Source organism: Lycium ferocissimum, chromosome 12 (assembly GCF_029784015.1).
Source record: "Lycium ferocissimum isolate CSIRO_LF1 chromosome 12, AGI_CSIRO_Lferr_CH_V1, whole genome shotgun sequence".
In the NCBI taxonomy this organism is placed as follows: Eukaryota; Viridiplantae; Streptophyta; class Magnoliopsida; order Solanales; family Solanaceae; genus Lycium; species Lycium ferocissimum.
In genome coordinates, this window is record NC_081353.1 from 46,566,056 (window position 1) to 46,588,163 (window position 22,108).

General features: G+C 31.2%; 2 protein-coding genes across 2 annotated transcripts; both read left to right on the top strand.

Moving 5' to 3' along the window:
• Positions 1–6,288, top strand: LOC132039375 (laccase-15-like). Its single transcript, XM_059429865.1, has 3 exons — positions 1–64; positions 2,324–3,286; positions 5,999–6,288. Exons 1-3 carry the CDS (start codon positions 1–3, stop codon positions 6,127–6,129), a joined length of 1,158 nt encoding a protein of 385 aa, XP_059285848.1. The 3' UTR covers positions 6,130–6,288.
• A 9,461-nt stretch (positions 6,289–15,749) lies between these two features.
• Positions 15,750–19,812, top strand: LOC132038917 (laccase-15-like). Its single transcript, XM_059429409.1, has 6 exons — positions 15,750–15,947; positions 16,519–16,670; positions 16,773–17,017; positions 17,126–17,254; positions 17,832–18,779; positions 19,465–19,812. Exons 1-6 carry the CDS (start codon positions 15,858–15,860, stop codon positions 19,593–19,595), a joined length of 1,695 nt encoding a protein of 564 aa, XP_059285392.1. The 5' UTR covers positions 15,750–15,857; the 3' UTR covers positions 19,596–19,812.
• The last annotated feature ends 2,296 nt before the right edge of the window (positions 19,813–22,108 follow it).

The following is a 22,108-nucleotide window of genomic DNA, read 5'->3' on the forward strand; positions in this document are numbered from 1 at the left end:
ATGAATATATCCAGGGGCGGCGCTATCATTGCAGTTATGGATTCGGCAGAATCCACTAGGTTAGGTTCAAACCCTGCCGTATTGAAAAAATTCATTTAGTATGTATCATACCGAAAACATAATTTTATGCAAAACTTTAGTCGTAACATGTTCAAGACTTCCAAGTTCATTAGTTCTACTCGTTCAAGGGTCAGTGTATTACAAATAAACAATGACTCAAAACACTAGCAAATAATCACCTCTCTCTCTCTCACACACACACAATTATCCATTAACGTAAAGGACTTAAAACATTTTCTTGGTACTATTTGTAGTGCGCAGCATTTAATCCTGTTATTGTCTTCTGTACGTTATTTCTTTGATTCCATTATAAATTCCGTGAGCAAGAGAGAACTTACCATTTAGAAAGCAGAGTTAAGTACGAAAAAAATATAACAATTTTTCTTCAAAGTGATGGCTGGAGAAATAGTTATGAAGACATGCATATTCTTTGAGTCTCATATTTCTTGCCATATTCCTCAATTACTACGTAGCTTTTGCGAACCATTATCGTCTCATTGTAATTACAAAATTATTGTCAGCTTCTCCATTTATAGTCCTTATCCGAATTATTTTGATTATACATATATAAGGCCGATTGCGCAAATTTAAAATCCCTTAGTTTCGTTTTGATGAGTTATATTAACGTAGTTTTCTTCAAGTGATCTTTCCTTTGGACATGGTTTGAAACCACGGTTTCAAACTATGGTTTCAAACCATGATTTGAAGCCATGTTTGGACATGTAATTTGGATATCTTAAGTTGTATTTTATCTTGTATACATAAAAACCCACAAGTTATGAAAACTATCAAAACATTCCCAATTCTTATACGATTTTACCAAATGAGCAAGTCATAGTTCATAACAAAATTAATACGCTACTAGAAGGCCTTTCTAAAAAATACAACATCAATTGATCAAACTTTAGTTCAATAAAAACGAAAATTTAACATGAATAGTAATGTAACTACTCTTTATTATAATCCTCCCACATGGTAGACATATATAAAGGTTGGTGGAGGTTAATGAGGTTGGTAAATGGTTGGTGGGAGTAATTATTAAAAATATTTACCAACTTATGAGTCTTTTTTATAAAATATAAACTTATGGGTCTAGTTTTATATTTAAATTTTTTGAAACCATGGTTTGAAATCTCAAATCATGCCTTTTTGGATGATTTGGGGTTTCAAACCATGGTTTGTGATGTTCGGCCTAAAATCGCATATATTTATTCATTGTTGCCTCACATTTTAGTACTTTTAATTGTCTTTTGAGTATTAATTGTAATGAGTTGTGCTTAATATTATATTTTATTATTTAGGAATAAAGCGATGTGAAGATGAAGAGATTTGGAGCAAAAAATTAAATAAAACGCGGGAGAAAAAGAAAAGAAGTGAAAAGGATCGGAAAAAAAGGGACAAGAATTAGTGGCCTATGATTAGGCAATGATGAATGATGATTGGAGAAGAATAACAATTTGAGGAAAGCAAAGAAGTATAAACAATTGAAATTGAGTGAAGAAACGTACCTGTCAGCAATGTGCTGCTCGCGCAAATTGTGGTTGTCGATTTTTTTTTTTTGCATTGAACTCATCGTTTTCCTATTATTGGCTATACGATAGTAACACATTTGATTATTGATCTCTCACTATTAATTACTACCCAGCCGTACCCCAATAAAACTTTAATTATAGTTTAACTTTTAAATACCGTTATTATACGTAAAAGAAAGAATTTTTAGGCTATCTAAATGATAATTGTAGGTTAAGTGATCTGTTATATCATGTTTAAAAGTTTAATTGCATCAACAATGTGAATAAATTCTTACACTGTTAGGTCACCCAATAGATATTTATAGGTAGCCCACCATAAAAAGTAAGATTTGTAATTTTGAAAACAAAAATATAATACCTGCTACAATAGGTTAATAGGTTGAATCGATAATATGTATAAATTCGTCTACTGTCAATGTATATAAGTTAAACTCCATGTTTACACACACCTACAGTGTAAAAGTTCTTTTCCGTGTGTATAAGTGTTAAAGGATTTCCACACTGTATATCCAGACACTAAAATAATAGTCGGCAAATATATATTTTGTGTAGTAATGTATGACATACATAAAATATACATATTTTATACATAATAATTTTTTTTTTCTAGAGAATGTAATAAATTTTACCAACCAATCAAATGTGCAACTTGCCTAAGTTAATCCAAAACTTTAGCCCATTTAGGATACATTTTCCTTATCCTTCATTCTTTTTCTTTCTTTTTTGGGCAGGAACTTTCAAGCTAGAAGTTAAGTCTGGGAAAACTTATCTACTAAGGATTTTGAATGCTGCAATGAATGAAATTCTTTTCTTTGCAATTTCAAATCACAAATTAACAGTTGTTGTAACAGATGGAAGCTACACAAAGCCATTAACAAAAGATTTCATAGCCATAAGTCCTGGACAAACACTTGATTGCCTATTAAAAGCCAATCAAGAACCAAATAATCTTTACTACATGGCTGCTAAAGCATATACCAATGGTACTAATGTCCAATTTGATAACACAACAACCACAGCCATAGTGAAATATGAAGGAAATCATAAAATTTCTTCACCTATTTCACTCCCTTACTTACCTTCTTACTATGACACACCTTCAGTTGTTAATTTCAGTGGTAGCCTAAGAAGTTTAGCTTCGAAAAACCACCCGATATCCATCCCGATTAATGTGAAAACAAGGTTGGTTTCCGTTGTCTCAGTGAACTTATCACCATGCCCAATAAATGGTACAAATGTTACGACATGCCAAGGGCCAAATGGGACGCGATTATATGCCAATATGAGCAACATAAGTTTCGCGACGCCAAGGTATAACATACTCGAGGTATATTATTATCACATCAAGGGCGTGTTTGAAACAAAATTTCCAAGTTTTCTGCCGTACGTGTTCAATTACATTGATGATGTTTTGCCTTTAGGGCTTGAATTGGCTGAATTTGGGACACAAGTGAAAGTATTGAAGTATAATACAACAGTTGAATTGGTGCTACAAGGGACTAATGTGGTCACTGGATTAGACCATCCAATGCAGTTACATGGTTACAGTTTTTATGTTGTTGGTTTGGGATTTGGTAATTTTGATGAAAAATTGGATCCAAAGAAGTATAATCTTGTTGATCCCCCTCGAAGCAACACTGTAGCTGTACCTAAAAGTGGTTTGGTAGCCATTAGATTCAGAGCAGACAATCTAGGTATTTAAGTCTTCCTTATAAGGCATTACTTGCATTATGTTTTTACTTATCAGATATAACTTATATACACTTATAGTATTAAAAAGGGTTTCTAAATTATTGATATATAGAGCCTATTTGGCCTAGCGGCTGAAAACAGATTATTTTGAGAAGTGCTTTTTTTAAAAGTGTTTTTCAAAAAAGTACTTTTCGTGAGAAGCAGTTTGTGTTAAGGGTGTCAAGTGGGCCGGGCCGGGCCATTTAAACGTGGGCCACAAGGGGCCGGGTCGGGGCCGGACCAGGCTGGGACCGGGCTTGGAGAGGGAAAAGGGTGTCCGGCCCAGCCCACCCCGGATAGGGGCTACACCTCGGGCTAACCGGGCCAGGCCGGGTTATAGTTAGTGGGCCGGGCTTTTTTTTTTTTTTTTAAACAAAAATAGACATTTACATTTACTAATAATAATAAAATTATCATTTACATCTAATGATAAAATTGCTAAATTAAAAAAAAAAAAGTTTAGTCGTCGTCAAATTCAAAAAGCTAGCCGTTGTAAATTTAAAAAACTAGTCGTTGCTAATTTTATTTGAACCCCTAAATTTATGAATAACTTCACTTTGGTCATATTTTCAAACTATAAATACCCCTCCATTCTTCTTCATTTTCACACAATTCTTCCACAATTCTCTCTTTATCTAAATTTGTTATTCAACTAGTGTACATTACTTCACCTCCACCTTCTCCTCGAGTTCGAAGATCAACTTCAAGTGCGGTGTGGATGCATTTTGAGCGAGTAAATGAGGAACATGTTAAATGTCAACATTGTGGTGACATATATCTCCACAAGTCCGGAGCGTCGGGTATTAGCCTATTAGGGGGGTGGGGGGTGGAGGGGATACCGGTGTGTTGCGTAGACACTTGTGAAAAGGCATGAAATTGAACCGAATGATTTATCAAAGGTATATTTGTTGAGATAAGTACTATCACAATCTAATATATACTATATACTGAAAATAGGTATATTTGTTGAGAAAACAAGATTGTCTAGCTTTAAAATACAATTTTAAAGAAAACTAAAGTGCTCCGTAAAAAGAGAATCCTAATTTATTGGGATACAATGTTTTTAAAATACTTATTATTAGCAATAAATGTAGTACTTATCTTGTTTTTTTCTTTTTCTTTTTTTAATTTGAAGTGGGCCGGGCCAGGCCGAGCCGGTGCCCCGGTGGGCCATCACCGGACTCTTTTGGTAGTCGGGGGGTGGGTCGTCCACCTTGTCCCGCCCAACAATAAATCCCACCTAGCCCCCTTACACCTCTTAGTGGGTCCGGGCGTTTTGGTAGGCTGTTTTGGTAGCGGGGTTTGGGCGAGTTACCAACCACTTGACACCCTTAGTTTGTGTTTGGCTAATTCATTTGAAAAGTGCTTTTGACGGCTTTAAATAAGCAGATTGTGTTTGGCTAATCATCTGTAAAAAGTGCTTTTGAGTGTCAAATTACGAAAAAGGACAAGTATCAAATGAACGTTTACTATCAAGATTGTTTTACACAGAGAGATTTTTTTTTTAAATATCTATTATAATACATATTAAAATTTAAATATTACTATAATACATATTTGTTTAATTAAAATTTAATAATACATATTAAAATTTTCAATTAATATAATACATAGATAAATAAAAAATAAATATTAATAGTGATATAATATCAACACTATGATTTAAATATACTAAAAACTACAACCAAAACAAAATTTAAAATCATTCCACAAATTAAATTTAACACAAAGCATTATTGATTAGAAATTAGTGGATCAATGAGGGATATACTTAATAAATGTGTAATTATGGCAGGGATATTTTTGTCTTGAAAAAAATAATTTTCTGCTTCTGCATTTTTCAAGAAGCAGAAATTTTCTGCTTCTTTCCAACCGCAGAAAAACTGCTTCTGCTTCTAGTTAAAAGTAGTTTTATCAATTGGCCAAATTCCACCTCAAATATCCAAAATAAGTGCTTTTTCTAGAAGAAAAAAAAGCGCTTTTGGCCTCAAAACCGCTAGGCCAAACAGGCTCATAGTCTAATATGTGATAGCAAGTTAACTACCTTTTCAAGGTTACCAACTAATGTTTATTATATATATCTATCGGTAATTACCTTATAAATGACTTTTTTGTTTAATAATCGATTTGAACACGCATAAGAACTGAAATGTGATAATTTTTTTTTTTTTTTGACATATGTAAAAATGATGGAAAACAAAGAATATTTTTTCCATTTCTAGTGGTATCAAACCACAGGTATGTCGGGATATCTTATCTGTCCTTCAAAAAACTGGATATCTCCACAAAAGATTTTAAGTTCAATTCATTTGTTTAAAGAAATACTAAACACTCTTACTTCCTCCGGTCCGTAACAATTGATTCTTTATCTTTCAAATTAGGTCCAAAAGATGTACTTTTAGAAAACCATAAAAGTATTAGTAAATGTGTTAAAAAAATTACCTTTGTCTAATAAAATAATCTGAAATTTTTTCTAAAAAGTCTTTTAACAATTCTTTGCATTTTCCTATGAGTAGATCAGGAAATTTAGTCAAATAACTCTCTTAACTAATTTATTGAGCAATTTTCTTAATCAGTGTGTCAAACTTTAAAAATTACTTATTGTGGAGAGGAAGGAAGAATTATTATATCACAATTATTGTTAACCTCTTATTTTTCATTTGTTATTGTTTTAGGAGTTTGGTTTATGCATTGCCATATTGAGCGTCATCTTACATGGGGGATGAAGGCTGTTTTTATGGTGAAAAATGGACGCAGGCCCGAAGAACGCATTTTCTCTCCTCCTAGGGACATGCCACCTTGCTGATTTTTCTACTATTTCTTTCACAAATTACTAACATATTTCTGTGTGTTTATCATTAGTAGTGATTATATTATTGAAGGAAACTATCCTAACAAAAAGAATTTGTGGAATTAATAGCGTGTGCGAAACAAACTGAGAATAGACAACTCTCGTTCAATAGAACTGACTGCTTATATTGAACGAACTGGAATTACAAAACAGTACGTAAATTCAACAGAGCTAAGAAGAAAGGGATGAGAATTAGATTGATACATACTTTTCTCAACTATACACATAAACACTACTTGTTCTAATCTATCGTCATTTTAAACAATTTGCCAATTGGGCCTGGATCCCAAATAAAATTCATCAATATTTTACTCGGCCCAATAATACCAACTGAATCCGTTTCTGGCCTTTAGGAAGTGAGCTTGGTTCACAACAGTGTGTATATATATATATAGCACCTGAATTGAAGTTAATTGTTATCTTTTCATATGTAAATAGAATACAACTCCTAAAGTTAGTTAATACTGAAAGAGAATTTCCACATCCTCGCTATCAACACAATAGTAATATCTCATCGTATTACCTTTACACTACTACTCCCTGTCTTTCAAAACGCCTATCACATTTTGCTTTCCGAGAGTCAATTTAACTAATATTTAGAGTTAAATTAAATTAGATTAATTCAATATTTAAAGTTAGTTGGTTACAATTTTCATTTGATAGGAATAATATTTGAATTCGTTGTAGTACGTTTTCTTCGATTATTTTAGTTATATATCTTATTTTACTTCAATATAAATTCTTTCATTATTTTAATATTTTGTTTATCGATCATATCATTATTTAATTTGTTTTGCTAAATAGTAAAAGTAATACATTAAAAAAAAAAAAAAAAAACTTAAAACACATTAAAGAAAACAGGTCCCAAAAGATCCAACTGACGGCCAATTAGTTCAAAGTATTAATTATTTTCTTTGAGTCGGCTGTTAGGTAGTTAAATAGTAAAAGGATTAGTATTTAGTAAAGTTAGCAGTAATAGTAACGATATAAAAGTCGTTAAATATTTGAAAGCTATTTTAGTCAACCAATATTGATATTCATGCTTTTAAATAACTAGTTTCTATGAATGTGCGTTACACGATAATATTGACACGTAAATATCCTGTCAATTATTTATATGAAATTACAACAAATTTAATTATGAATTAGTTCAACATAAAATACTGTCAGACTTGGACTTTAACTCTACAAAAGATGAGCAAAACATCTGCCTTAATTTTAGGGCTTTGTTTTTATCTTAGATCATGACTTCAACTCCATCAACATCCTGCATTGAAAAAGTGATTCTTTAAAAAGTGTCTTTCAAAATAGTACTAAACAATTTATATTTGACTAATTAATTTGATAAATATTTTTGATAAATAATTAGTATTTGACCAAGCTTTTAAGAGTAATTTTAAATGTATTTTCTCAAAAGTATTTTTCAAAAGAGTACGGTTCGAGACATGAACCTACAAACAACCACAGCTTTGAGTTGGCTTTAACATACAGTGTCATCTTGCAGCACATCCATCTCTGAAATAATTGTTTAAACCCCTACTAAGCAAGGGCAGCTCAATAAGATCGGTGGTCTAAAGCCAAACTTTAACTGGATGTCTTTTTTTTTTAAATGAAACAATCATATAATATTTTATTTGAAACTGTTCTGTAACGGTTTAGCATATCTACAAACCGATAACCAATAAGTCAAACTAATAACATTCAAAACTGAACCGAAGCACTTGATAAGCACGTTCGAGCCTCAGAATGAAAAAAATATTGCTAGGGAGCGCTTCCCTCTTTAATCGGCCTTGCGTGTCTCGAAATAGAATTAATCGAAAAATTAATATAGATACCGAACACCAAATGAAAAAACTTGGGGCCCTAAAATTTTGGGGCCTAAAGTGCTCGCTTCAGTGGCTTAACTCTCTAGCCCTGCTACTAAGACTTTATATCTTTTAAGTTATAGAGAGTATAAGAAAGAAAGATACAAATAAGTTATGTGGAACAACGACGGAATAAATATATCTCATAGTAATGTATACTACACAGTTGTGAAAGATAGAAAACTAAGCAATGAGGCTATGTGCTTATATCCGACTATCAATATTATCAACAATCTTACCGTTGAGCCGTTTCTCTATTGACCTTCTGGTTGCTACGTCTCGATCAAGCTAGGTAGCATGTGCTAACTACTTACCAGATCACAACATAATTCTAATACAAATTTTTCTCATTAATTATTATTTAAAGGAACAAAACTGGAATTAGATTTGTAGTGGGATTGGTAGATATTGTCAACATAAAATTATTATTAATTAAAATAGTCAAAAGTTCGGCATCTTGCTTTTCTACTTTTAATTGCGTCCGGAAATTAATAGGGTAGGATTTAAACGTGATGTCAAAGATTCTTTGTTTAATTAGTTTTGGAATTGAAATTTGGAAGTAGAATTTGTTTAAAACTCTATTACAATTGTATTTTTTTTTATTTACCAGAATAATCAGTAGAAATATGGTAGAATTAGATTAAAAGGGCATAAAAGTCGTTCAATATTTGAATGATATTTTGGTCAACCAACATTTATATTCATGCTTTTATAATAATATAGATATAGACTAATTTTTATGTTCAATATTTGAAGGTTATTTTGGTCAACCAAAATATTGATAAGAATCTTTTAATACCAAGCATAATCGAAGTTAATCCCTATTATGGAGAATTATTAGCACAAGTGAGAATTACTCGAATCAAATCAGACGTGGATAAAAGCAAACCAACTCTTCGGACAACTTTTAAGGTTATGATGGAAGTCTTGATCCTCTTAAGAAGTTAAGATTACTACTATCTCAAGTTGCTTCATATTTATCAATTTATCTCAAATACAAATATACATGTGCACGCAGGTGTCTTTTGTTTTTTGTGTTAGACTCTGAGTTGGACCATCAGTTAAAATTTGAAGTCTATTACATTACGAATCCAAAAGGTACGATTTTAGTTATTTCAACATCCTAAACATTAGACAAAATCTTAAATAATAACAATTTTATTCAATATAGAATTGGTTCTTAAAGAGATAATTTAGCTTTCGAAGGGCATAAAAGTTGTTCAATATTTGAAGGCTATTTTGGTCAACTAACATTTATATTCATACTTTTAAAATAACTAGCCTCTATGTGCGTGCGTTGCATGAATATTCCTTGACGATTATTGTGAAAAGAGATGAATTACATGATATATGAAATCATGCCATTTGTATTGTTTATAATTCTTACAACCCAAAATCTGAAGTAAATAAAAAGAATTTGTTGGTAAACATCTTCATGTTTAGTCTCACGGTTTCCTGGTTGATTAGTTTTCCCATACATTCTTTAATGAATTGTACTCAATATCAACTTTGTAGGTCATTGTATGTGTAGTTTAAATCAAAGAATACATCCTTGGGTGATCTACAATTATATCCTTAAATTATAAAATATCTAAGGATATAAAAATCAATCAACATTTAGAGAAAATTTTCGTCATTAAATATTTAGTATTTTAAGATTCGTGCTTTTATAATAATATAGACTCTGCAATTATAAAAGATAAGAGTAATGTTACCAAATCGGAAATTGAATTTGAAAACTTATAGATTTGAGACCCTTAATAAAAAATGCTTGCAAATTATTCTGGTCTGGTTCCTTTAAACAAAGTAACGAGCAGAATCAATGTGTTCCAATTTCTGGCCTTGCACCGATCATCCAATGGGCCATGGACTAAACGGCCACTGCCTGAAAGGACTATGTCCAGGGGACCGCCCCTCACAAGGACATCTCCGCCTATGGGCCGCTATAACTATCCAAGAAGACACTCGAAACTGGAAGGATAAACAAACCCTTTGGTTCCTTTAAACAAAAATGCAAACTAGCCAATTAATAAACAAAATTAATTTAATTATGCAGGGCCTCATCTTAATCATATGTGTGGAAGTTCAACTCTATATTGCAAAACAATGGAGCAAAATATAAGTACCCAAATTGCCCTAGCAAAATATAAGTGCACAAATTGCCCTAACAAAAAAATTCATAGATATATTGAATATATATCACAAGGATCATCGTATCAACAAATTGATTTGATTCACTCATTGAGATGCCCAAAAGACCATATCATGACAAACCAAAGCAATTACATCAATTACCACAAAAGACATCGATTCGCTCAATCAAATATAGCTCGTTTCTGCTCATCCAGTAATGAGTTAGTAATAGGAGCTTAAGTTCAACCGGACAAAGTATTTAATTAAAATAGAAAACCATCTGGCATAGATGATCACAAAAATATTTAGAAATCAAAGCAATATTCAATTTCAAAATAGAGAATTAATAAAACTTTTAGAGACTTGCTGCCAACAAAAAACAGCTTTTGCGACTTTGCGGAGTTTTATAAATTTTTTCTATAGCAATGCCACTACTTATGTCTAATACTCCCTAGAAATATATGATAGAGAAACTGGAAAACTGACCTCTTTTATAAATTATTTGGCTTATCCATTTTGTATATTGATTAATGCAATAAATTTGAATCTCACACAAACTAAAATTCTAAAAGCCGAATGATCTTAGATAATATCTCTAGGTTTGCATGTGGGCACTTTTAATTAGATGGCATATTGCAAGTCGATGGAATTTTTTTACATATTGATACCTTAATTGCAAGCCAAGTATTCTGCACACCGTGGAGTTGAATTTGATAAGAGGCAAGAAACACTTTTTATAATCACTTTTAGTAGACTTCGTCTTCTTCAATGACTAGTAAAAAAATAGCCCGTTCGCTATGCTAAATATTTTTATAACTTTTAACAGTTTGAAGAAATGGTTAAAGAAAAACAAAAAAATCAAGACAACATTAATGCATTATTACATGAATTGGAGTGTTATTTGGAACAACTTCCTCAATGCATTGCATGAATTGAGTGTTATTTGGAACAACTTTCTCTTTTGGAGATATGGTTATTCCAAATATCAACACTTCAACATGCAATTATACTATAGTTCATAATTGTTTAGGTCAGAGGTAATATATAGTTTAAATTCTTTTACTTTTACTTATTGCCTTGAAATTTCCTGCAGGTGGAAAAAATTGAAATTAGATCAACTTTAATGTAAACATGAATTTTAATATACAAAAATGAGCTTCTCTTGTTAACTCAAAAAAGGACTTTACTACTATTTTTGTTTAAGATTTTACAAATGAATATGGTAAATTTAGATCTATTTTAATTTTTCTTTTAAAAACGAGCTCTTTTTGTTAGATACTACTCCATATGAAGGGGAAGTTGACGTTTAAGAAGAAAAATTTGAAAGCAATGTGAATTTGTCAAGCATCCATCCCTTTCATGTGACATCAGCAGCTATAGTGTCTTTTGGGCATTGAAAGAAGGCTCAAACTTTTGTTGGATTTACAAAAATGTAATGGCAAAATGAAACTTTAGAAAAAGGTTTGCTAGTCAACCAATTAACAGTACAAGGGTGCAATGGGAATTACACAAAAAATCCCTGATTTTTCAGTTAACAGAGGCAAACCTAGTCCCTACACCAAACGTTGCAACACAGCTCAGCAAGATAAACCTGTAATTCCAAAAATAACCCTAATGCAAGCACAGGTATTTACGTGGGCACCACTTGTCAGAGGAAGCTGTCTAATCATGTTTTGCCTAAACAGGCATGTTGTTGACGAAGAGGCGCTAGGTAACTCCTCTTATAAAATTCTTAATCTCTATCCAACTCTAATTCATATCCTTTCAAAACTGTATTTCACGATTGTGATAAGAATTCCGGTCTAGCAAATTAATATTAGTACAACAATTTAATCCAGCGTTGTATTATTTTGTTTGAGTTGGTTTCAAACTCCTATATTTTAGATAACAAATCGTGGGTGATTACAATTATATCCGGGCCAAATTTAAATTTTTAAGGATATAAAAATCATTCAATATTTAAAGGATATTTTCGTCGTTCAATATTTAGCAAAAATTATTTGTGCTTTTAATATATATAGATATAAATAATTAAGATCTACAAATAGGTCAAGTTAATAACTTAACGTGCTAATTAACATTGCTTATATAGTGACCCGACCCTATTGCTATTTTCCACTATTAGTAGTGGACCAAAACAACAAAAAAAGTTCACAACAGATTTCGTAGAGTTGAAGAATAATCTTAATTGGCAAGGTGTATCAGAGTAGAAACCATTTGTTAAATTATCACTTTCAAGCAATTTATCTTTAGCACGATACTAGTTGCAAAATCATAATTTCCATTGACCTTTTTGTCTCTTCTGTTTAATCATTGACTTCTCGTCAATAAAAGTATGCATCAAATGTTCGTTATGGAAGAAAAAGGTATAGTCCACCTAATCTTAAAACTTTGTCTTTGTTTAAAAATTTGAAAAACTTCAAGAAATTTTGTTAGTAACTTACCTTATATAAACTTGATTAATTTAGTAATTGAAAACTATATACAGTCAAACCTCTCTATAATTTTTATTCGTTATAGCAGCATTTCATTAGAACAACCTGATTTTCTCCGGAATCGATTTTTCATGCTATTTTTTTTTCTATAATAAAGATTCTACCTATACAAACGATTTCATTCATTATCTTGGTGACACTCTTTGTTAAATTACCTCTCTATAACAGTTATACTCAAATATTGTGTAATAATATTTTCACTACTAGAAAAGTGTGATTTACATGAGAATTTTTTTGCGGATTATTAATGAAAATTCGCAGGTACCCTAGTTTCCTGCGGATTTTTCAAATGAAAAAAATCCGATGGAAAATCCTTTGTGGGTAATTGTTACCTGCGGATTTTAAAATCCTTAGATAAATTACATGAGGGTTTTAAAACCGCATATAAAATACCTACAGATTTTCTTGCCAAAAACACAAAAGTTCGCGACAAATATTTGGTAAAAATTCGTGAATAAACAGAATTTTCTTACAGATTTTCGTAGGGAAAAATCCCCAAGAAATATCCCAACGAGTTTTTGGTAAAAAAATGTGGCAAAAAGGGATTAATTATTTTGTTTTTAATTCAATAATTTTATATTTAATTCTTTTGAAATTGCTCTTTCCCATGTTAGAGCCCTCCCACTCCACTTTATTATTTTCTTCTTAATTCAGTCTATTTTCATTTATATATTTAATTATTTAAAGACAACACAATGACTTTCAGTTACATTCATACACAATTTAAACACAATTTTAATTCTACACGTTACTCAAAAAGCAGACTGGTAGGTGATGGAGTCATGTAACGTGTAGAACTAAATTTCATTATGGTTGCCGCGTTTTGCTTAATGTACACGTGCCATTTGTCCGAGTCACCACATTTGCTAAGTTGTTTTCTTTATTCTTTGTTTGAAAATATACAGTAAGCATGGGACTGCTTTTTAACTACAGTTGACGCTAAATAAAAATATAAACATTCGTGACATTGCTATTAATAAATAAATGGGTTTGATTGTTATCTTGATTTGACATGCATTAAATATGTATGTCTGTATGTACGTGCGTTTGTGTGTATATTTATGTTTCACTTCTCTTTTATTATATTATTTATGTGGATAAATGAGTTTTGATTGTTATTAATGAAATATTTTCTAAATTATAATTTCAAATTCATTTTATAATATAATTGTAAGAAATATATAATGTATAAAATTAAAAACCTATTTTTAAGAGTCAACTGTTAAGTTCTTAGATAACCTTCAATGGAAAATTATTGAATTTCCTTTTGCTGAAAGTTTGGACAAAATGATTCGTCAATTCAATCGTTATATTATCACTAAGAGACTGAAATTTACGAAACAACCTACAACTGTATGATTCTTACTTCAAACTTGAGATATTTAAATTCTTACTTAATTTTAGATGTAATATCGGTATGGTACAACTAGTTATAGATTTATTAGTAATTTATTTGTCTTTTCAACTTTTAGTTAAAAGGAATATGAAAATTAATTGAGATTTTAAAATTAACAAGTATATTGTTTTCGTTTATGTGACATAAAAAGTACAGAAAAATAATTATTTGTGCACTTTTATTTATAACAGCTCAATGAGATCTAAACATCAAATGTTAGTATATATACATAACAGCACCTCACTATATCAGCCATGAAATTTTTGGACAAACACTGCTATTATAGAAAGACTTGACTGTAATCCCGTAGTAGGCTTGTGTGGGTTGATCTTATCATTTTGTTGGAAAATTGCCTAACTGTATATCTTCTTCCACTGCTTCAGAAATTATCCTTAAATGACTAGGATAGAACTGTCAATTCGAAATATGAATATTGACAAAGTAGTTAAAAAACAAAATAATTTCACCTACCAAACTATGAGACTTTTAACAATTGGAAAAGTCATAACTATATACTCCCTCCGTATCAATTTATATGACCCCATTTGATTGGGCATGATATTTAAAAAAGAAGGAAGACTTTTAAAACTTGTGATTCAAAATAAGCCTTGAAAATTTGTGTATTTCTGTCAATCATTCATAAAGTGAATTTGTTTTTAAATTAGAATTTTTTTTATTTATTTTGATACGAATTAAAAAAAAATAGATTCAAATAAATTGTAACAGGAGAGTATATTATTAGCGTAAATGATCTCTCCACTGACATGACTAAAGTGAAACAGGGGGAGTATATTATTAGCGTAAATGATCTTTCCACTGACATGACTAAAGTGAAAATTGAATTTGGTAGAAAAGTCTTAATTCACATTTAAACCACGGGGCAGCCGTTCCATTTTGAAAACTACAAAATTAACAGTAGTACAGCTACGTCGTGATAACAATTCATAGACAAAATAATTATATCCCACTTGGAAACTTCTCCTTTAGGCAACAAGATGGAAACTATATGCTATTTCTTTTCTTTCTTTAATTTTGGTGAAAGTGCAAAGATTACGAAACTCGCATAATTAATACATGCATAAGTTATGAGGGAATCTATATATTATTTTATGCAGGGCAGAAGGTGGAATAGGTAATACATGAATAAATATGAAAAATTAAAAAATATTTCTTTCCATACCAATTAACACACCCTAAGTTAGTTATTACAGAAATCAAACTTTTATTTAGTTTATTTGTAGTAGTACTCCTATCTTTTAACCCTAGAAAAAGCAAAGGTCGACAATTATTGCTTCGTCTAGACATCTTTTCAAACAGGGAAAAATCAGGGACCCAAAGATACACAACGGAAGAAAATAAATGTAAAAGAAAAGTCCAGCATCCAAAGCCAAGTATGACTATTGTCGTGGTATTCTTATTTAGTTTGGTTAGTGTTGAAAGTTTTGTGTGTTTACTTTTCTAATTTCCAGCCACTTACAAAAGAATCTAAGAGTAGAAGCATCTTTCTAGATAGAATTGGGCTTAAAAAAGCGCATGTAATAATATTCAAAAGGTTGAAAAATCAAAGCAGACGAAAAAAAGATTTGACAGTCGATCGAGTTTGTACGTTAAGTTGATGATAGTTGTGTTAATGTTTGCTACGACATTCTCATTTATTGCGATCTTACCTTATAAATACATTGCTTTTCTTGTCATGATTTCATTCAAGAATAATAAGAAGAATTACATATATAGCAAAGCAACATTTATCTTCGGGAAACAATCGACGGTTCACTTGAAAAACTGAGGTTTATAATGAAAGTTTTCATACTTCAATTTATAGGAGTTCTCTTCTTTTCTGGCCTTTTATTTAGTCAAGCTACTGTTCATCGTCATCGATTTGTTGTAAGTTTCTTCCTAACATTTTTATGCATGTTTTCATTTCCAAATTGTATGTATATATATATATATTCTTCACTCCTTACAAAGAAAAATTAAAATTTCTCCCACCATTTAAAAGGACTCCTAGTTATATTGAAAAAATATTGAAGTTTTGAGAAATCTAATAGTTGAATTGTATATTTAGTACTTCACATGCTATAACATTAGATGAGACAGGGCTAATTTTATCCTATATTTATGTTCCCAAAATCATATTCTACATTTGTGAAAGGGTTAAAGTAATATAAACCATTAATGATGTAGATAACTTTTTATATTATTAGGTCACTCAAATGATATTTATACTATTTGGTTACATGTTTGGCAAACTGAAAGTCCCAAGACTTTATACAAATTCTTCGCCAAACGTAAATTTAGGATGGATTTTGTGGATTTAATTGAACCTATTATATTCTGTTGCACTTGGTATAGATCAAATACATTTTGAATCCAGTGACTAAATTTTTTATTCACTTATATTCTTGACTTTGTAATTGCAATAAATCATATATATCGCTCGTCATGAATGTTGCAGGTGAAAGAAGCTCCATACACTAGGCTTTGCAGCACAAAGAACATCTTAACTGTCGATGGCCAATTTCCAGGGCCTGTTCTTTATGCCAATACAGGGGATACATTTGTTGTCGATGTCTATAACCAAGGAAGCCAAAATATAACCATTCATTGGTAAGTATCTTTAGCTAAAATCTGTAATCTGTTAAATTGTATGATCATATCATCAAATATAGGTTGATGTTAATTTATGAAAAATCAAATTAAATTATGCAGGCACGGTGTGAAACTGCCAAGATATCCGTGGTCAGATGGTCCTGAATTTATTACTCAGTGCCCGATTCGACCGGGAACAAATTTCAGTCAAACGATTAAGCTTTCAGATGAGGAGGGCACATTGTGGTGGCATGCTCATAGCGATTGGTCGCGAGCTACCGTGCATGGTGCTATTGTGATACGTCCTGCAAATAAAACTCAATATCCTTTCCCTAAACCTGATGGTGAAATACCTATCATATTAGGTACAATATTCACTAATTAAACTAAGAGATCAATTAATTCTATCTGTTTTCTTCTTTCCTTATTATTTTCATCGTGATGAATTATGTATTATGATGTGTGAAATGCAGGAGAATGGTGGAAAAGTGATGTACAAGCAGTGCTTAATCAGTTTATGGCAAGTGGAGGAGATCCAAATAAATCAGATGCGTACCTTATAAATGGTCAACCAGGGGATTTATATCCTTGCTCAAGAAATGGTTCAAAACTCATTCTTTAACTTCGACTCATTTTATTTAAGGGATCTTTAAATTTTTAGGGAGCTGGCCTAAAAAGATTTCATCTGCCTAGCCATGATTGATTGTAGATATCACCGGCGTATACTAAATATATATAATACATCTATACACTTATTATACTGAATAAATCTGTAAAAACTTTAAGAATAGAATTATGTTTTGTTGTAGGCTTTGTTCGGCTGTTGTATAGTGTGGACTTTTGTGTAGGGAAAAATTCTCATAGTCTTTAATATGGCTATAATCTCATGAATAATTTCTATACTATCAAAGCATTTTAATCGAGTATAACAAGTTATTTATCGCAGTTTTTAGAGTTACCAAATCGGGATTGTTATCGATAGTTACATTTTGTTGTAGGTCATCTATAGTTGATGATGTAAAAATATCGTGCATTGTCTCTATATAGAAGTTGAACTCCACCAACTTTCTAATAATCCAACTGTAGCGGGAATCTGTTACTTGTTTACCATATTGATTACAATACTATAATTCTGCATTCTCAGATAGAAATGTTACAATTTGATTTTCTTTTCAACAGGTACGTACAAGCTAACAGTTGACGATGGCAAGACATATTTGCTACGAATGGTCAACGCTGTAATGAACAATCAAATGTTCTTCTCCATTGCAAATCATCAACTCACAGTCGTAGGATCAGATGGTGCCTATTTAAAGCCATTCAAAGCAAATTATATCACAATTTCCCCTGGTCAAACAATTGACTTATTGCTTGAAGCAAATCAACCCCATAACCACTATTACATGGCTGCACGAGCATACAGTGGCAACACTGGAATTCCATTCGATAACACGACCACCACCGCTATACTCCAGTATCGGGGAAATTACACCCCGACGCAACCACCATCGTTCCCAAATTATCTCCCTAATAACACCGATACGAATGCATCGGTCAATTTCACGGGGAAATTCCGATTTTTGGCTACCAAGACACATCAATTGGACGTACCACTGAACGTTACGAACAATTTGTTGTTTACTTTTTCTATCAATACGTTGCCTTGTGCAAATGAGTCGTGCCAAGCACCTAACGGAGATAGATTCGCTGCTAGTGTGAATAATATAAGTTTTGTTTTGCCTCGAATTGACATACTTGAGGCTTATTATAGGGATATTAATGGGATTTATGGAAATGATTTTCCTAGTGTTCCACCTTTGAGATTCAATTTCACAGGAGATTCAATTCCTGTGGAATTTCAAACAGCTGATAGGAGAACTGAAGTACATGTTCTTGAATATGGATCAAAGGTGGAGATTGTTTTTCAAGGGACTAATTTATTAGGTGGACTTGATCATCCTATTCATTTGCATGGACAGAGTTTTTATGTGGTTGGTTTGGGTCTTGGAAATTTTAATAACAGGACGGATCCTTCGAATTATAATGTTGTTGATCCTCCTCTGCAAAATACTATTGCTGTTCCTAGGAATGGATGGGCAGCTGTCAGATTCACAGCAAATAATCCTGGTATGATCAAATACATTTTTATCTTACTTCTTGTCATTATTACTTATAGCTTCAATCAGTTTTAATTTATGCTGCAGTGTTTGACTAATTTTAGAATTCGTAAGAAACTTGTAATTTTAAGCCTTTCAACACATAATATATTTGTTGCTCTAAAAGCAGGTCAATATTGGTTTAAAGTTAAATGGTAAAAAATATAAAAAGACATCAATATTCTTTTTGGAATATAATAGACTAATAAGGAAAAAGCGCATCATATAAAATAAAGCACCGAAAATATTACTTACGGAGTTATATTGAGATACAAGATTCGAACATATGTATAAAACAGTTTTTACTTTTGGTATATTTGAAATGAAGGCATATACGTATTCAAGTTGCTGGTATGGAGAGAAATACTTAAATTATATATATTGATAGTGTAAAGATTTTCTATTCCATCACATTAAATTAGGAGGAAGTTACACTTTTGATGTTTCACTCTAAAATATTTACGGCCACTAGCCAATATACATTTATTATACATTATATATGTTGACTATTTCTTTTTTCGGGGCTGCTGTTTAAGTTAATTTCCCTGATATTCTTACATTATCAGTAAATTTTAGTTAAACGAAATATATATACTGCCAATTTCACTTTGTGATGTAATTTGACTTTTCTTTTTTATCTTTTAATTGTTGATCAGGTGTGTGGTTTTTGCACTGCCATTTCGAACGTCACTTGACCTGGGGAATGGATATGGCTTTCATTGTTAGAGATGGAAAAGGCTCTCAAGAAAAACTTCTGCCTCCACCTCCAGATATGCCCAAGTGTTGATTCAATTATATATTGACAAAATAAATTTTATTAAATTTGGCTCCTCACATAGAGGCAGCGAATTAATAGTTTGCAAAATGCCTAGGAATATATTTTTTAAAATGGATTGTATTTATTTGTTTGTATGAGTTAGCTTTGTATTGTCTATGATACAGATTTTAGAATGTATTCTAAATGTATAACGGATCATGAATAAATGAAAGTCTTGTTGCTTTTAGTGTTTTTTTTTTTTTTTTGGTATCCATTAATCGCATTTGAGCCTCGACAAAATATATCCGCGCCATATAAGGCACATTTAAGGAGAAAGGGCTCTCTATCATGATTTTTTCCATGCTGATAGTTCGAATACTAGATTTTTGTTTAAGGGTGGAGGAATTCTATCCATCTTACCACAATGACCCTTGGTGGTTGCTTTTATGATTTTTCTTCAAGAAGGCTCACGCTAATTTTGTGACAATTAATTTTGAAAAGCCACCATTAGTTATTATTATTGCCAGGTCTGTAAAGATCAAGTCGCTGAATTAAAACACATCTTGGGAGTAAATTAAAGCTAGTAAAGTTGGTGAATAAAATTTCCAATTTTGAGTAATTAAGATTGGGAAATGAATTTCGGGAAGGAAACAACAAAAGATTCAACATAATATGTAGGGGAAATTACACCCAAATACCATTCGATCATCTAGTCTAGAAAATATATATACAGTGTACAAAATATACTATATATACCCATACATATAATACACATACCTGTACACAACATATGCAGCCCCAAAAATAGATAGTGTATATTTCGACCATATTTTTGATAAATAGATGGCCGAAGAGTACACTTGAGTAAATGTACTACTATCAGGTTTCATTGGATAATTTAGTGACTATTGGGCCGATGGCAGTCCATCCTTTAATGGACTCGTTCAACTTCGTTAATGGGCTGAATTTACCCATTTGGGGCGTTTAGGTGATAGAATAGCCAAGTTTTTAGAGAAATTTACGTGGTGAATCAATATTTGATAAATATTTTCAGAAATCACAATACTCTATTTCTTTTCAAAAATAGCAGCCTTATTTATACAATTAGCAGTGCTTTGTATAATAGAACATTTCTACACGAAATAAAACTCCACAAATCAAGGGATATATTTCAATTAATCCTTATCAACTTATATCTATTTTCTCTCATCTTCTTAGTTCTTAATAACTAGCATTTATATTTCCACTCATTTCTCACCTTCTAGTAAATTCTAACCCCGGTGTACACTACTATATTTTTATTATTATAGTGTATATGTATATATTTATTTATTATAGTGTATATGTATATATTTATTTATTTATAATTATACATTATTATAATACTGCATATATATTTATTTAATTATACACTATTAAATATCAGCACTATGTTGTACAATATATACCATGCATTCCACATATATATTCAATTAACCACAATTATAATATTGTATATATACTTATTCCCCTTATATATTTCACATTCTTTCCACTTAAATATTTAATTATACCTTGTATAAATATATTCCATTATACACTTAATTATACCCTGTATAAATATATTTTTCTATATACACATACACACATACTTGGTATATTATTTGGTGTAATTTATACATGACTTATATTGTGTATAATTATCTATTGTAATTTGTACATGATTTATTATAATTTATACATAATTTATTCAGTGTATATATTTGCAATTTTGAGGTTAGATTTCAGGCTTCCTTCTGCATGTTATCATACAAGTTATATTCCAGCTTCCATTTGAAAATTTTATAATATATATCAGATTTATTATTTTTAATTTTTGAAATGAGAGCAGACAAAATGTGTTGTTATGTCATGTGAGTAATAAGTGTTGTATATGACATATATTAATAAGAACAATTTCAGTTTAAAGTAGTTTGTCTTTATTGAGTAGTTTAACTTGACTAACATTTATTTTTTTAATGTACAAAAATGATATATGAACATTCAATCAACATTTTATTCTCTAGGAACAAACTGTAACGAAATTTTAGGGGCTTTTAGCTGGAATGTCATCCGGATTATGTTTTATCATCTATTACGCTATACAAACCCTTACTTGTCATGGAATGTAAAATAGTTAATCTTGCTATGATTTTGTAAAAATTTCTGAACTTTGTACAGTTATGTTTTTTTCCCAAGTTTTTATACGTAGTGTCTTTGGTGGTCGTCAGTAAATGTAATATGAGATAACTACGTGGCATAACTAACTCTAGTACATATTTAAATTTAGTAGCTATAGTTTAGATTAATTACATCTTATAGCTAAAAGTAATACGTTAAATACAATTAATAACTGCATATATATTTAAAGTAGAATACCCATCTTCACATTATTCACTGCCAATCCAACCCTCCCATCTCTCTCCCCTCTTCCCCCCACCGCTCTGGCGAGGAGCTCTAGCTCCGGTGAACCGGAACAACCGTCTTCTCCGGTGTATTTTTTGATTTTTGAATTATACTTTGCT

What these genes read in the sequence shown, in the direction of transcription:
- LOC132039375 (XM_059429865.1), top strand. Translation starts at nt 1, where the DNA reads ATGAATATATCCAGGGGCGGCGCTATCATTGCAGTTATGGATTCGGCA. An exon ending in GGCAGAATCCACTAGGTTAG is followed by an intron (nt 65 to 2,323) that starts GTTCAAACCCTG and finishes TTTTTTGGGCAG; the next exon opens with GAACTTTCAAGCTAGAAGTT. An exon ending in ATTCAGAGCAGACAATCTAG is followed by an intron (nt 3,287 to 5,998) that starts GTATTTAAGTCT and finishes TTATTGTTTTAG; the next exon opens with GAGTTTGGTTTATGCATTGC.
- LOC132038917 (XM_059429409.1), top strand. Translation starts at nt 15,858, where the DNA reads ATGAAAGTTTTCATACTTCAATTTATAGGAGTTCTCTTCTTTTCTGGC. An exon ending in CAAAATATAACCATTCATTG is followed by an intron (nt 16,671 to 16,772) that starts GTAAGTATCTTT and finishes TAAATTATGCAG; the next exon opens with GCACGGTGTGAAACTGCCAA. An exon ending in TGAAATACCTATCATATTAG is followed by an intron (nt 17,018 to 17,125) that starts GTACAATATTCA and finishes TGTGAAATGCAG; the next exon opens with GAGAATGGTGGAAAAGTGAT.